Raw genomic sequence first — 16996 nt, 5'->3', positions numbered from 1 at the left:
TAAATAGCACTCAATACCACCACCCCACCGGACACCACAAACCCCGGCCAAAGTCCATCTCCTTTTTAAACCTTGCATTGCGTGCATAAATGTTTAGTTTGCAAAGGCGGTGATTTTTTTCCCCCCCCCGCTTGGATCTGAATGTCAGCCGCCGGAGTTTGCACTGCAGACTTCATTTCCGCCCCCCACCCCCAACTTCTTTGTTACCTATCATCTTCAATGGCAGGAATTTGGGGAGGATTGGGGTTTAGGGGAGGACTGTCGAGGCAAACGGGCGTTAACTCATAGCATTGTTCCGCAGTGCTAGAATTTTTTTTTATTAATTAGAAAGCTGTGAAAATCAAAATAACCGTTGAGTTGGACATTCGAGAGTCTTTTGAGTCCGGCTTGTTGGCGGTGAGAGGGATATGGAGCTTGTGAAGCCACCAGTGAAATCTCAGCCATATGGAACCGGGTGTGTGGAGGGTTCACTGGCACTTTCATTCGGAAAATTAAACTAAAGAGGCTGGTTTGACAGTAAACTCTCATTAACAAACGAAGTACAAGAGGCTCTAAACTTGCTTTCAGCGGGTGTGGGCACTCACACAAATCGTGCACCTTAAACTAGCTCGTTGTTGGCGGGCGGTGTGTGTGTTTGGGGGGGAAGGGGGTTGGTGGAAGTGGAAATCAATGCAAGACTCCAAAGGTTGAGTAGCAGGATGACATTTTAGCGTTGCAAACGGGAAAACTCCAGCACGTTGCAGACTGCGCTATACCAAATGGTGTCTGAAAATGGCAAGATGCAGCGAGTAAGACATTCTGGACGCCACCACACAACGATGTGACCCTGATGGGGTTTGATTCATTTTAAATTGTTTTACAGCCTGGGTTTTAAATGTCCTCACGGTCAAGGGTCATCGATATTTTGGGCCGTCACGTGACCCTGCCTGCTCCAACCAAGGCCCGGCTTTTAACCAGATCTGGTTTGAGCCGGTCTGAGCAGATTTTAAAAACCTTTCTCTCTCTCTCTCTCTTCATAGCCCACACCCCCGAACACCTTTAAAAAAAAAATTATTTTCGGTATTAATAAACATTCCGATGGGAATTAGAATTATTCTTGGTTCGGGAGAATGACAGCGTCGGCGGTTGTTTTAAAAGGAACGTTGAAAAAAATCAAGTTCTTTATATTTTTTTAAAAAAAAACTATCTGTAACACCCAGCCCCCTCCTTGATCCCCAGCCGGCAGTGACGGCCGATGGGGCATCTGAAGCCGTCGTTCGCACCTCCCCCGGCGACTCCGCCCACGTCCACCTCCCATTGGCTAGTCCCGGCGGCGGAGGCGGGAACGTCCTGGCCGACCTCGGTCCTGCGATTGGTCCCTGGCGCCGTCAGTCAGCGGGTCGCCGGGCAGCAGGCTTGGTTGTGCAGCCGTTGCGACTCGCTGTGAGCGGCCATTGGTGGTACCCGAGAGTGTGTGTAAAAGAGGGAGGAAAAAAAACCCTGTGGGTTTCTTTTATAAAGACTGGTAGAATAACCCAGTCTTCGGGGGTCATTCCACCCCGGGCCTTTTGTTCGTTTCTTTTCTTTTCCACTCTCCCCCATTTTGTAAAAAAATTGTTTTGATCCATCGAGTCACCATGCCACCCAAGAGAAAGGTACGTGCAGAAAAGCAATGAAGGAGAGAAAAGCGCCGAGCTTCGTATCGGGTTGCGTTCATGGCATTTGAAGAAGAAGGAGGAGGAGGCGGTGGTGGTAGTTGATATGGGTTGCTGTGTGCATTTTCTGTCTTCTCTACCCCGACGGTCTCGGTTGGGAAGTTGTAGTCATTTGTTGGTGGAGGGCATTAGATACCAGTGGAGGTGGAAGGGGGGTGGTGGTGGTGGTGTTGTTGATCCGTTGCCGCGCCGTCCTTTGTTCTCGGCGGCCCTGGATGGCGGCGCAATCTCTTCTCCCGACCGTTAGTCGGCGCGCGGCCGGGAGTTGGTGGGGTGGATGGTGGGGGATTTGAAACTTCAACCGGCCGTTGAGGTTTGCGCGCGCTTTTCTCCGGGGAGGGGAGGGGCCGAAGGGGCTTCGCACTCATCAACTGGGCGGTTGGTGTGGACCCCCTGGGGGAGGGGGAGGTGGGAAGGCTTCGCGCCTTTTGTGTTGATACGACGGGGCGGTGAGAAACCCTCCGGCTAGCAGTGCCCGCCGGTGTTTGACGAGGCGGGAGTATGTGTCCATGTTCGGGCCTTCCTTGTTTACGTTGAAGCTGGTCGCTGACCCCCGTCCATTGCCCTCGGGCGGGAGTGTGGGTGGCCATTGGGTAGCCGTCGTCTTGGACCGGGGGGGTGGGGGGGGGGGGGGGTGGGGGGGGGGGGCCTTTGGAAAACGGCGGGAAAGCTTGAATCGACGCGATGACGTTGCTCGATCGCGTCATGTGGCACGCAAGGGCCAAAGATGCATGCCCCTAACTGGTGGATTCCCAACCAATGGGCTCATCAGATGTTGCAATAACAAACCATGGCCATCTTGATCATGTGTGTAAAAAGAAAGTCCCTTTCCCAAAAGGAAAGTCATGCTGTACTTTTATGCTGTTCTGTAAAAGAGTGTTTACTGAGATTGCTAAACTTACAGAATTTAATTCAGATCTGTTATTAGGGTGCTCTGGTAGACATTTCTACCCTATTAAAACTCCTGTGCACGGAGATGACGACAGCTGTCATAGATTTATATATTGTAGAGTTTTCTGCAGTAAATACGTTGGCAGCAAAATCATAAATTGCTGGAAAAACTCAGATCAGACTGCATCTGTAGAGAGGAAGCAGGATTAATGTTTTGGGTCCAATGACCCTTCAGAATGGTTCCAATTCTGAAGAAGACTTATTACCTGTAACATTAACCCTGCTTTCTCTCCACTGATGCCTGAGCTGCGTTTTTCCAGCAACTTATGTTTTTTTTTGTTTCTCATTTCCAGCATCCTTGGTTTTCGTTTTATTTAAAAGTGTTGGTCCCTTTATTTTGGTTGACCTTCAATGCATTTTTCAGTGACCAACTGTTATGACATAAAATAAGGGATACTGACTGGGGGTGGGTGTTGGCAGCTAAACTAGGATGGTGTTGTTAATCGTAAGGATAGGGATGGTTGCTCAACCTGATTTTTTTTTTCAAACTGTTCAATAGCCCCAAAAGTCCATAGCTGATTGAGTTACTTATGACCTTATGTTTCAGACACATGCCACCTATTACACAAAGCTGTAGAACTAGCTGTTAATTTGGAGTCTACATTGTACTCGTGGAGCAGATTCTTTCTGTTTAGAGAGTTTGGAAAAAATGTTGTATCATAGAAGAAAAATCCCAAAAATTATTTGGAAATGAGTATTTTATCTGGTTTTGTATAACTCTTGTCTACTTTTTGAATGAGAAATAATTACTACAATTTTCTGGTGTGTTTTTATTTTGAACTGGACACATGGTCATAACTGCTTAAATTATTAATTTTTTTTTGGTGCTTCCTTCAAGCTTTTGAATCTGATAACTGCCAGCCAATCTGAATCCTGAGTATTTTAAGCCACAGCCCCATTTTGTATAGCACAGAATTGAAAAGGTCTTCAAGCATGGTCATGTTTTTATTTGATGTACGTTATTGAATCTCAACTATATCTCGTGTCTCATCCAGTCGATCAGATCTTGCACACAGCAGAGTGAAACCTCCAAATATCATGATTGATTTAAAAACAATGATCTTTCAGGAAACAAATTAGTTTAGTTGGCTTAGCTTTTCCATGAAAAAAAAACTATCATAACATATGCAAAAGGCTTTATTGTAATCCTTGACCTAAAGCTCTTGTAGATTTCCTTGAATCTTGGATTTTCACTAATAAGTTCACAATTGTGATGTACTAGATCAGCACAGGCATTAGATTCTTATAATAGGTAAGCAATTAACTTTGGCAAAGAATATGGCTGTTTTTGAACTTACTGATATAAATAACAGAACTGATTTTTATTTTGCAGGTTGCTGGAGAGCCTCGAGAGGAGGTTAGTGCCTCTGCTATCTGATATATTTGTGTTAAGAGCTTAAAATTTGTAAGTTTTTAGACATTTTTGTAATTACAGATTTTAAGATGTTCTAAAATCTGTCTTTTATATTTTCTAAAGCCAAAAAGGAAGTCACCACGGTTGTCAGCAGTAAGTAACTCTTGACCATTATACCAACTTTTTCAATGAAATACTTGAGTCAAAAGTGAATTGTATGGCTGTGTTTTATTACAGAAACCACCACCCCAAAAGCCAGAGCCAAAACAAAAGAAGGCATCAACTAAAGTAAGTGGCTTTGTTTCACTGTTTAGTATTTTGTTCAGCCTGAGGCATGATGTGCTAGAATTGCACAGTACAGAAGGAGGATAAATAACAAATTGTGCCTGAGCTTGCTATCTCAAAAAACTGTTGATTAGACTGCTACTTTGCTCTTTCCCATGGGCCTGTGCGCTTTTTAGGTGTACTTATGAGTCCTTTTTAGAAGTTGCCATTGAGTTTGCTTCACCATCCTTGATTGTAATACACTGTTTGAAAGTAACGACTTGTTTTCAAAAATTGTGTTTTTTCTTTTTGAGTTTTTAAAAGAAAATTCTTGCCAGGCTTTTTTTCTTTTGGCCATTATCTGAGATGTGTTTCATAAATCTAGAAACTGTCTCTGCATATCTACTGTATCAAAACACTTCAACCTGTTAAATCTCCCTTTTGGTCTCCTACTTTAAGGAGAACTCTGGCTTCTCTAATTTCTTCATGTAACCAAATTCCTCCAACTCTGGTACTGTTCTGGTAAATCTCTGCACCCTCCAATCCCTTGACATTTCTTTCTGAAGTATCAGAACAATATTTTAGCTGAGGCCAAAACTGTAGTTTATACAGGATTGACATAACTTGCTTGCTTGTGTTATTCACTTCTGATAGAATACACAGCATCCTTAGATTAATTAGTAGTTCTGGTGATTTGTGCCATATTTAAAGTTTTGTTTATGTGAACCCCCAGGTGTCCCAACTCAAGACACAAGTTTTTGTTACACCAGCTAATCATAGCTAGGATGGAGTTTGCAGACGTTACATTTTTATGTATTGCCTTATTAGGCAGTTTGAGCATGCCCTAATTCTTCATCTGTTAACTCATGTATGAAATATGCAATATATATTATCTTGGCTAATGTGAAATTATTCCCTTCAGTGAATATGAGAGATTCTAATCCCAATCCATAAACTAGCATAAGTCAAAACTTTCAGAAGAGTAGGATTGAAAAAGGTCAGAAGTTCAATAGAAAAGTAATTCTTTACATCTTAAATACATGTTGGATGATTGCAGAAGAGTGATCCATTTGTAGCAATTGACAGATTTCTTAGTTTTGACCAAGAAATATTTCTCAACATAATTTACTAAAATTCAGCTGTTAGCCTTTATAAGGGCATTTTGTAATGTGTCCATGTCACTTGCAGTTAGAACATAGAACATTACAGTGCAGTATAGGCCCTTCGGCCCTCGATGTTGCGCCAACCTGTGAAACCAATCTGAAGCCCATCTAACCTACACTATTCCATTATCATCCATATGTTTATCCAATGACCATTTAAATGCCCTTAAAGTTGGCGAGTCTACTATTTTTGCAGGCAGGGCATTCCACGCCCTTACTACTGAGTAAAGAACCTACCTCTGACATCTATCCTATATCTATCACCCCTCAATTTAAAGCTATGTCCCCTCGTGCTAGCCACCACCATCCAGGAAAAAGGCTCCCACTGTCCACCCTATCTAATCCTCTGATCATCTTGTATGTCTCTGTTAAGTCACCTCTTAACCTTCTCTCTAACGAAAACAGCCTCAAGTCCCTCAGCCTTTCCTCATAAGACCTTCCCTCCATACCAGGCAACATCCTGGTAAATCTCCTCTGCACCCGTTCCAATGCTTCCACATCCTTCCTATAATGCGGCGACCAGAACTGTACGCAATACTCCTAAGTGCGGCCGCACCAGAGTTTTGTACAGCTGCAACATGACTTCATGGCTCCGAAACTCAATCCCTCTACCAATAAAACCTAACACACCGTACGCCTTCTTAACAACCCTATCAACCTGGGTGGCAACTTTCAGGGATCGATGCACATGGACACCGAGATCTCTCTGCTCATCCACACTACCAAGAATCTTGCCATTAGCCCAGTACTCTGTATTCCTGTTACTCCTTCCGAAGTGAATCACCTCACTTTTCCGCATTAAACTCCATTTGCCACCTCTCAGCCCAGCTCTGCAGCTTATCTATGTCCTTCTGTAACCTGCAACATCCTTCCGCACTATCCACAACTCCACCGACTTTAGTGTCATCTGCAAATTTACTAACCCATCCTTCTATGCCCTCATCCAGGTCATTTATAAAAATGACAAACAGCAGTGGCCCCAAAACAGACCCTTGAGGTACACCACTAGTAACTGAACTCCAGGATGAACATTTCCCATCAACCACCACCCTCTGTCTTACAGCTAGCCAACTTCTGATCCAAACCGCTAAATCACCCTCAATCCCATGCCTCCGTATTTTCTGCAATAGCCTACCGTGGGGAACCTTATCAAATACTTTACTGAAATCCATATACACCATGTCAACCGCTTTACCCTCATCCACCTGTTTGGTCACCTTCTCAAAGAACTCAAGGTTTATGAGGCACGACCTACCCTTCACAAAACCGTGTTGACTATCCTTAATCAAATTATTCTTTTCTAGATGATTATTAATCCTTTCTAACACTTTACCCACAACCGAAGTAAGGCTCACTGGTCTATAATTACCAGGGTTGTCTCTACTCCCCTTCTTGAACAAGGGGACAACATTTGCTATCCTCCAGTCTTCTGGCACTATTCCTGTAGACAATGATGACATAAAGATCAAAGCCAAAGGCTCTGCAATCTCCTCCCTAGCTTCCCAGAGAATCCTAGGATAAATCCCATCCGGCCCAGGGGACTTATCTATTTTCACACCTCCTCCTTATGAACCTCAATCCCGTCTCGTCTAATAACCTGTATCTCAGTATTCTCCTCGACAACATTGTCTTTTTCCTGTGTAAATACTGACAAAAAATATTCATTTAGCACCTCTCCTATCTCTTCAGACTCCACGCATAACTTCCCACTACTGTCCTTGACTAGCCCTAATCTCACTCTAGTCATTCTTTTATTCCTGACATACCTATAGAAAGCTTTAGGGTTTTCCTTGATCCTACCTGCTAAAGGCTTCTCATGTCCCCTCCTGGCTCTTCTTAGCTCTCTCTTTAGGTCCTTCCTGGCTAACTTGTAACTCTCAAGTGCCCTAACTGAGCCTTCATGCCTCATCTCTACATAAGCCTCCTTCTTCCTCTTGACAAGAGATTCAACTTCTTTGGTAAACCACGGTTCCCTCACTTGACCACTTCCTCCCTGCCTGACAGGTACATACTTCTCAAGGACACGCAGTAGCTGTTCCTTGAACAAGCTCCACATTTCAATTGTGCCCAGCCCCTGCAGTTTCCTTCTCCATCCTATGCATGCTAAATCTTGCCTAATCGCCTCATAATTGCCTTTCCCCCAGCTATAACTCTTGCGCTGCGGTATATACCTATCCCTTTCCATCGCTAAAGTAAACGTAACCGAATTGTGGTCACTATCACCAATGTGCTCACCTACCTCCAAATCTAACACCTGGCCTGGTTCATTACCCAGTACCAAATCCAATGTGGCCTCGCCTCTTGTTGGCCTATCTACATACTGTGTCAGGAAACCCTCCTGCACACATTGGACAAAAACTGACCCATCTAAAGTACTCGAACTATAGCGCTTCCAGTCAATATTTGGAAAGTTAAAGTCCCCCATAACAACTACCCTGTTATTTTCGCTCCTATCCAGAATCATCTTTGCAATCCTTTCCTCTACATCTCTGGAACTTTTCGGAGGCCTATAAAAAAACTCCCAACAGGGTGACCTCTCTTTTCCTGTTTCTAACCTCAGCTCATACTACCTCAGTAGACGAGTCCTCATCATTCGTCCTTTCTGCCACCGTAATACTGTCCTTGACCACCACCTCCTCTTTTACCACCTTCCCTGATCTTAGTGAAACGTCTAAACCCCGGAACCTACAACAACCATTCCTGTCCCTCCTCTATCCATGTCTCCGAAATGGCCACAACATCGAAGTCCCATCGAATGTACCAACCCATGCTGCAAGTTCACCCACCTTATTCCAGATGCTCTTGGCGTTGAAGTAGACACACTTCAAACCACCTTCCTGCCTGCCGGTATGCTCCTGCGACCTTGAAACCTTATTCATGACCTCACTACTCTCAACCTCCTGTACACTGGAGCTACAATTCAGGTTCCCATCCCCCTGCTGAATTAGTTTAAACCCTCCCGAAGAGCATTAGCAAATTTTCCCCCCCCAGGATATTGGTACCCCTCTGGTTCAGGTGTAGACCATCCCGTTTGTAGAGGTCCCAGCTACCCCAGAATGAGCCCCAATTATCCAGGTATCTGAATCCCTCCCTCCTGCACCATCCCTGTAGCCACGTGTTCAACTGCTCTCTCTCCCTATTCCTTGCCTCGCTAGCACGGGTAAAAAACCAGAGATAACAACTCTGTTTGTTCTAGCTCTAAGCTTCCACCCTAGCTTCTTTAACTTTTTGCCGTACATCCCCATCCCTTTTCCTACGTATGTCGTTGGTGCCTATGTGGACCACGACTTGGGGCTGCACCCCCTCCCCCTTAAGGATCCCGAAAACACGTTCCGAGACATCACGGACCCTGGCACCTGGGAGGCAACACACCAACCGCGAGTCTCTCTCGTTCCCACAGAATCTCCTATCTGTCCCCCTACCCTAACTATGGAGTCCCCAATGACTAATGCTCTCCTCCTCTCCCCACTTTCCTTCTGAGCAACAGGGACAGACTCTGTGCCAGAGACCTGTACCCCATGACTAACCCCTGGTAAGTCGTCCCCCCCCAACAGTATCCAAAACGGTATACTTGTTATTGAGGGGAAGGGCCACAGGGGATCCCTGCACTGTCTGCCTGTTCCCTTTCCGTCCCCTGACTGTAACCCATCTACCTTTTTCCTGTACCTGAGGTGTGACTACCTCCCTGTAACTCCTCTCAATTACCCTCTCAGCCTCCTGAATGATCCGAAGTTCATCCAGCTCCAACTCCAGTTCCCTAACGTGGTTTCCGAGGAGCTGGAGTTGGGTGCACTTCCCGCAGATGAAGTCAGTGGGGACACTAGTGGTGACCCTTACCTCCCACATTTTATAGGAGGAGCATGCAACTGCCCTGACATCCATTCCCACTGTTCTGAATTCTGAGGGGAAAAAAAACTAGTAACCTTACCAAATTGGCGCTCAGAACCTTTTTTTTTTTGGTTAGAGGAGGAGGATGGGTGGGAGACACTACCTAGGTAGTGTTTCGGGTAAAGCAACCACCCAAATATATTACCTCACTTACTCAGCCGTCCCGTGTCTGCTCTTGCTCAGCGTGCGCTCCGCCTATTCATGAGGTATGTTTTTAAAGGATTAACTTACCTTCCCGGCAGCCCCCTGGTCCTTGCTCTCACTGCTCCCGCTGCTGCAGCAAAAATGGAGCTGTTGATCTTTACATACCTCTCTGGGTTACAAACCTGGAACTTCATCGAAGTTATCAAAGATGTTGCCTTTTCAAAAAAATTACGAAAATAGGTGGCTGTGTGAACTGTCGAGAGAATGCAAAGATGACTGAAGGATATTTGGAGAGACGCAAGTCAGTGGACAAAAATCAGCCAGAAAGAATGTAACAGGAGGAAATATGAAGTTACCCACTTGGGTAAGAAATTCGGAAGTGCAGAGCATTTCTTAACTTGTCAGAGGCTGTGATGTAGTACTGAACTTAAAATGGATTTGGGTGTCCTTGTTCACAAGACCCTGAAAGTAAACACACGCAGCAGCAAATTCTTAAGGAGGCAAGTGGTATGTTGACCTTTTATTTCAAGAGTGTTTGAGTACAGGAGTTGAAATCTTACTGTAAAATTGTAGAACCTTGGTCAGGCCACGTTTGGGATATCGCATGTAGTTTTTGTCTGAGGAGGCTCAGCTGTACATTCAAGATCGATCAATGGATTTTTAAAAATTAAAAACATCAAGGCATGTAGATATGGTGTAGGAAAATAGTGTTTGAAGCACATGATCAGCCATAGAATCAAAGAATTGTGGAGTGGGCTCTAGCTTGGTAAAATCAGGGTTTTGGCTGCCTGTTAATTAATTTCAGGATGTCGGGGTTGGGGGGAGAGCTTATCTTCATGGATTTGAATTAAAATAAGGATAATTACAAACCATTGACAATATAAATAGCCATTAGCAAAGTTCTTCATTTTTTACCCAATTCTACTTTCATTTGCTGACTTTTGTGGAAGGTGGGAGTTATTTAGAAGGCTTGTGCTACATTTTGATTCAAAGTTTTTTTTTATTCTTTAAATGTCAAATCATCAGTAAATTAAACTGTTAAGGTTCCACTTTTGTTTAATGGATGAATAAAGGAGTAGAAGTAAATTGGCTTTTGCTGAGAAATAATTTAAATTTGGAACCATGTAATTAATATGTCGAGGCTTGGCTGATAAGCATTTTGCCACAAATGTTAGTACTAGCCATATTCAATAAGAGTGATTATGAGTACCTACCCATGATATTCAGTAGAATTACTATTTCTGTGTCCCTTTATCGTGATGTTATATGTGGTTCTATTGAACTGAACTAACAGTATGAATACCATGGTTAGCAGAGCAATTAAGACTTGGCTATTTTGCAGTGATTAGCTTGTCTTGTATTGCAAAAACTCCGCCACTAGCAAGGAACATGTCGGGGCAGTAATTGAATATAATCTACTTGCCTAGCTTGTACAGTGACAACAACTTGTTGTTAGACGCTATAGGCAACACCTCAAGAGTCTATGCTATCCCAGTATTGTGGTAAGTCCTGTTGGATCCCAACATGCTGTTTGTTTTTGTCAAAATCCTGGAACTTGCTGCTTAACAAGAACCACCATATAGGCTGCAGTGATTCAAGAAGGATCACCACCATCTCTGAGGACAGCTTAGATGAGGAATAAATGCAGGCATTTTCAGCAATGCTTACGGAAGATATAATGAGGTATATCTGTTAGGTAATATGGTGATGTCTTAAACTGGTTGGAATAAATTTGGTTGAGCTTATTGAAGGTCACTAATATATAGAGAAACTTAATTAGCTTAGCTCAGTTAGTATCATTTTACTGTTGATTCAGAAGGTGTTGGGTTTAACTGTTATTCCAGGATAAATTATTTTGGTTTTCTAGTATAGTATGCCAGTAGATGTTAAAGATTCTGTGCTACTAAATTTCCCCATGAATTAATAGCTATTGTCTGCAGAAAATCTAACTTGTTGTGTTGTAGTCCTCTAAATTCTACTGTTAACTGCAAAATTGTGACTGTACTTTCAAAGTTGTTTCTTGCTCATCAATCCCATTATGATAAATGGAAGTCATGACAATTAAGATCATGAAGATTTTGCATGTGTAATGGCCACATGGTTAAAACCTGAAAGGTGTGAGTTTCACTTGTCGGCTTAAAATATTTGAGAGTTTATTGTTGGGACAATTCGGGCATTGTATATTTTTGTTTTTATCATTCTATTATTAAAAGAAAGTAGTTAAAATGGAGATCTGGGACATTAAATTTCAAACCTGAAGAGGACTACCTTTCATTTGGAGGGAAAAGGCAGTGTTGGAAGCATGAAGAATGTAGTATCTTGCAGCTTGATTGTAATGTGAGTGACTCAGTCTCAGAGTTTCCAGTATGAGTGTAGGCCATTCAATCAAAGGATATACACCAGATTATTTGCTCTACTCAAGCCTCCTCCAGGCTTGCCTCATCTCCTCCTATCAATGTGCTCTTGTATTCCTGTCTCAGAGTTTAAAAAATATTGGTTTTTAAATAGTTCACGTTATTGATTCATGCAAGAACACGTTTTTAGGCCAGTGATATTTACATTTTCTAAAATTTCTGTCCTTTGCGTTTTGATATCCATTTCTTGTGCACCATTACCTTTTGTAAATGTCAGCAAAATAGTTGCTTGTCTTGAGCTTGCAATGTAAATGTAATTGCTGAAACATTGACAGTTATGTCATTTTTTAAATTCAAATCTTTGTTGCAAATGATCTCAGAACTGCTGATCAGCAGTTAAATGTTATTTTCAAAAAATACTGGCATTTCTTTTATTTGAGATCATATCACTGAAACAATTAATTGAACATTGTGTATTGATGGAAATAGGAAAGTGAGCTATATAAACTTTACAGATTTTGAATATCTCAGTTAAGATACCTAATAGTTTTCATTCATTGAATATCTTTCCTTGCTGAAATATAAAACTCCATAGAATTTACATCTTTTGTTGTTAAAGCATTAAGTTAGCTGGTTTGTTACCAATGCAACTTTTTAAAGAAACCCTGATTGGAGAGCAAGAGTTTTGAGAGCAAATAGGTATACTATTATGCTGATTCTATCTGTACCAGCGCTTGGGTAAGTGCCAAAGCCCATGGATGCAGTTATTAATTTTTTAAATCATTCTAGAAAGTAGCTGAAGCTTTAATGTAATTAAATTTTAAGATTTCTGGAGTGTTCAATTACTTTAATTACATCAATGAAACATGAAGTGGGCTTACATAAATATTTCACTTAAAAATAAAAAAACTGATTCTGCTTTTGGATATAATGTGCTGCATTCACTCTTCATAGAAAGATAGGGCTGCTAATGACAAGAAGGAGGAAAAGAAAGCACCAACAAAAGGAAAAAAAGGAACAAAAGGCAAAGAAGAAACTAACCAAGAAGATGCAAAGGAAGAAACCCCCTCTGAGAATGGAGAAGCCAAAAATGATGAGGTGAATTTCTGATTGAAGTCCAGATTTCTCAAACAGCATATATTCACTTAGCTGATGACCTTCATGTGTTTTAAAAGCTGTATCCAAATATGGTTTGCTTAAACCTCACTATTTGAATGTTTTCCATTTTTGCATATCAGGTACTTTGTCTCCCCTTCTCACTGCATTTCCACATCCAAACTTGCACAAATTTCCTTCATTTGGAAAGGTCTAATATGCATAGCTGGCTCACTGATGAGTGGCCATTTGATCCATCTTGATTTGCCCAATTCATGATTTTCCTCATTGTAGAATTCCTACAGTGTGGAAGTAGGCCATTTGGCCCAACAAGTCCACACCGACCCTCCAAAGAGCATCCCACCTAGACCCACTCCCCTTACCTTATCCCTGTATTTCCCATGGCTAATCTACCTAGCCTGCACATCCCCCTAGACACTATAGACAACTTAGTACAGCCAGTCCACCCAACCTGCACATCTTTGGACTGGTGGGAGGAAACCCATGCAGACATGGTGAAAATGTGCAAGAGTTTGCAAACACAGTAGCTCCAGGGTCGTCTTCTGGTCATATTTTAAAGAACTTGACTGCTTTCATGGTTCCAATACATGCATTTTTTTTTTTTTTAAACATGCAGTTTATTTTTCTCCATTGAAGAGGAATGGGGAAGTGATACAAGGATTCCCAGGCTGATTTCTCTGCCATCGACCTGTATTACGAATGCGCCTTCCATGGTCAACAAGTCCTGCTGTGGGACTTGAACACAGATCTTATGACCTAGAGGTACAGATGCCACCACTGTGCCAGAAGATCTTCAATATTTAATTTTGGTGGTGTAGTATATAATAATATTACTATCGCTGCCTTTTTACTTTACTGTCATATTTTGGTCATCCAATCAGTGTAAATTGGAACGCTAAATAAACTGCTGAGAGTTAAGCTCAAAGCTAAGCAGACCCTTTATTAATCTTAACAGCAATTTTATTTTGTTCTTCTAAAATACAGTAGTTGTAAAATTTGCTACAGCTGCTAGTCAGCTGTGAGAATGACTGAGCCTGAGGTTGCTGTTTGTTTATTTTTGGGAGGTGCTTTGTCACATTTTTCAGATGATATAGTAAAGCTGAAAAATGCTTCATTATTGTCTCCTGTGTGTACAATTTTTGCGACACACGTTTTTACCAAGTCCTAATTTCTGGTGAGCCTTTTACAACTAACGTGTTTTCACTTGTAAGGGATGATAAAATAAGTCTATTTTTAATAAACTAAATTTAAAATTGCAGAAGTCCAAACTGGGAAACTTGTCAATATGTAACAGTTGGAGTGAGCAACACTTCAAATTGTAAGTGGCCTTTGGATGGAAGTGGAAAACTTTAAAAAGTATCTGAAGTACACAGGACGCAAACCTGTAGGAAGAACAGGACGTTCCTGAGACTCTTTCTTACCCCCATCCCTCCATGGCCAAGTTGCAAAACTGGAGTGACAAGATCCAGCAGTGCTTTAATTAACAATGGGGGGAGGTTGTTTATATGTCAGTAATATAACCTGTAACTTGCTTGCTTCTCACTTGATTGTTGTTACTGTACTGATGAATAGACAAGATTTAATGAGAAGCCGTGTTAGTTACTTGATTAACAGTGGAATGTGTTTTATAACTAACAGTAACACATTAATCCAATGTTTTGTTTCACTTTTGTCTTGAGAGGTCTGACTTGCAGGCTTCAGTGATAAATGATAATTTTTAAAACAAATACAATTTTCCCAAATCTTTGAGTACTGTAAGCTGACTGAGCAAGAATACATTTTAGTTGATGTATTTAACTAGTTACAATTCTAAGTAATATCCTTCTGAAACCAATGCTCATTTTCAATAATTTAACATTTTTCTTGCCTTTAATATTATGTCGGCATCAACAGAAAATTCAGTATAAATTGCCTAATCGTAATTAGCTTCTTAATTTTTTTATATTTCAGGCACAGTCTACTGAAAGCTGTGAAGAGAAAGAAGCCAAGTCAGAGTAACTGCATCTGCCCGTCATCTCCATCAATGGCATCCATACCTCCATACTGTATTGTTAACAGAGAGGAATATTTTTATCAACTATTTTATAAATACAAGGTTTTTTTAGCATGAATTTAATTATGGAAACACCCACATCTCAAGATTATTTGGGGTATGAAACCCTAAAGAATCATTGTTTTAAAATTGTGATTGTCATAGTTAGTGTGATATGTGGGAGAAGTAAATGGTGGTAGTTATTGACTTCTGTCAATGTTTGTCTTGTGTCATACTTAAAAAGGTCTGATTTAATTCACCAGGTATTTGTGGTATTAGGCTATTACAAGTGGGGAAGAAAAAGTTGTTTGTCAAAACATTCCAGTGGTTTTGTGGGTTAGTTTTGTAACCAGGTAAAATATTTTGGTGAAAAAAAATAAAACATGGGGCCTGGAAATCTAATGTGAAAAAATGTTTTAATTTTAAATTTGTCATTTTTGTAAAGAGAAACCTTTGCAATCATGTGAATCAAGTTTCTAATGGAAATTAACATCTCTTTTAAAAGGGCAGATGGCTGTATGTACCCACTTCCTGTCAGAAGTTTTGCTGGATGATTTACCTTAATAAAAAAAAACTCCCCAAAGTTTTGCTACATTATGTATCGCTGCTATTTTATTCTATTGGTCAGTACACACTTAAAAATAACACATGCACAATGCATCAATTTGTACTTCACTATAAATCTTTCCATGGGTATAGAAGGAAGAATCCATTGTGTGTAGCACAGTTGTGAACTAGTTTGGAAAGAATGCAGTTACAATTTTGCTGCAAACTTTAACAGTATTATACACTGTGGTATCTTGTGTTCCCTGTTGAAATATGCTTGACATTGGGAGGAATTTGCTTTTTAAAATATGTCATCACAGTCGAGGTGTCTACATGGTGACATCCTGCTCCTATATAAATTACTTATTTTGCCATGATCTCACTTCAGTTTTCTCAGAATTGGATAATTTATATGTTGATCTCTTTCCACAACACCCATCAGCATTTTTTTATAACTCTTTAAACTGAACCTGCTTTCCATCCACTGGTATACGCTTTTTAAAAGCAAAACTTGTGTTAGCTTCAAGGGTTATTTGAAGCACTGAAAACTTTGTGGAAAAGCTCATGACTATTGTCTAAATATGATAAGACTGATGTGGTTGGGTGTGTGTGCAAGCAGCATAGGAGTTGATTGGCTTCAAGCCATTGTTACAGAAGTGAAATTGTAGTGAGTGACTGTGTACCAGTTGGTGTTACCCACTGTCCACTTTGGTGTGACTGCCCAAACTGTGGTGTCTAGTATCAGTAAGTGTTTCTTTTGATTCCTGTGTAATTTCTCCTTGTCTTGAATTATCTTGAGTAATGGCTCATGTAAACTTTCCCATCCACTGCAAGTAAATAGTTCACTAGATACTCAAGTGTGTTCCAGTCACTCTTATTTGTAATTAAAATAAACTATATTTTTGTACTCATTCTGACATGCAACATGAGGGGATGCCTTGGCAATCATTGTTATTAAATCAATTGTTTGAAATTGCCTGCCCAAATTCAGTGCTTCTCCCTGAGCTTCTCCCTGAATGTCCATGATAGCAGAGCTTATGTGTAATCCATGGGTGATGACAGTTGGTTCAGTGTTCTTAAGGGTAAGCTTTATAGTGAGTTAGTGAACAGCTATTTCATCACTTTTAATGAGTCTGCCTTGCGATTCAAGTATCAATGGTGTACTGAGCTGCATGTACAGTACTGGGTTGGTGTGCTAAATAATGACAGCTATAACTTGAAGGTGTGGACAGAGATTTGGTACATGGAGGAAGAGCTTTAACCAGCATGCTACAGTAACAGCTTGTTAAGGAAGGGTATTTGCACCTCTCTTTTTAATCCCTTGGTTACATTTTCTTAGCATGTAGATGTCACACTTTAGTTAATGATCTAGCTAGATCAAAATGAAAGCCAATTACCAAGGTTTCCTTGAGTGAAAGAACGTAATTTTTTTATTACCTCTAAAAATCAAAAATGCAACATTAAACACAACATGAGTACTAAATTTTAAA

General features: G+C 41.1%; 1 protein-coding gene across 1 annotated transcript; it reads left to right on the top strand.

The window, feature by feature from the left end:
* The first annotated feature begins 1365 nt into the window (after positions 1–1365).
* LOC109938967 (non-histone chromosomal protein HMG-14A-like) lies at positions 1366–15557 on the top strand. Its single transcript, XM_048604992.1, has 6 exons — positions 1366–1634; positions 3979–4002; positions 4123–4152; positions 4237–4287; positions 12767–12910; positions 14879–15557. The coding sequence occupies exons 1-6, from the start codon at positions 1617–1619 to the stop codon at positions 14924–14926; spliced, it is 315 nt and encodes a 104-aa protein (XP_048460949.1). The 5' UTR covers positions 1366–1616; the 3' UTR covers positions 14927–15557.
* The last annotated feature ends 1439 nt before the right edge of the window (positions 15558–16996 follow it).

This window comes from Rhincodon typus, chromosome 14 (assembly GCF_021869965.1).
Source record: "Rhincodon typus isolate 14 chromosome 14, sRhiTyp1.1, whole genome shotgun sequence".
Classification (NCBI taxonomy): Eukaryota; Metazoa; Chordata; class Chondrichthyes; order Orectolobiformes; family Rhincodontidae; genus Rhincodon; species Rhincodon typus.
Note: the sequence above shows the minus strand (reverse complement) of the source record. Positions and strands in the feature narration are given on the sequence as shown.

Excerpts from the sequence above, each read along its gene's own strand:
- LOC109938967 (XM_048604992.1), top strand. Across the intron at positions 4,003-4,122 it reads CTGGAGAGCCTCGAGAGGAG|CCAAAAAGGAAGTCACCACG; the intron begins GTTAGTGCCTCT and ends TATTTTCTAAAG. Across the intron at positions 12,911-14,878 it reads GAGAAGCCAAAAATGATGAG|GCACAGTCTACTGAAAGCTG; the intron begins GTGAATTTCTGA and ends TTTATATTTCAG.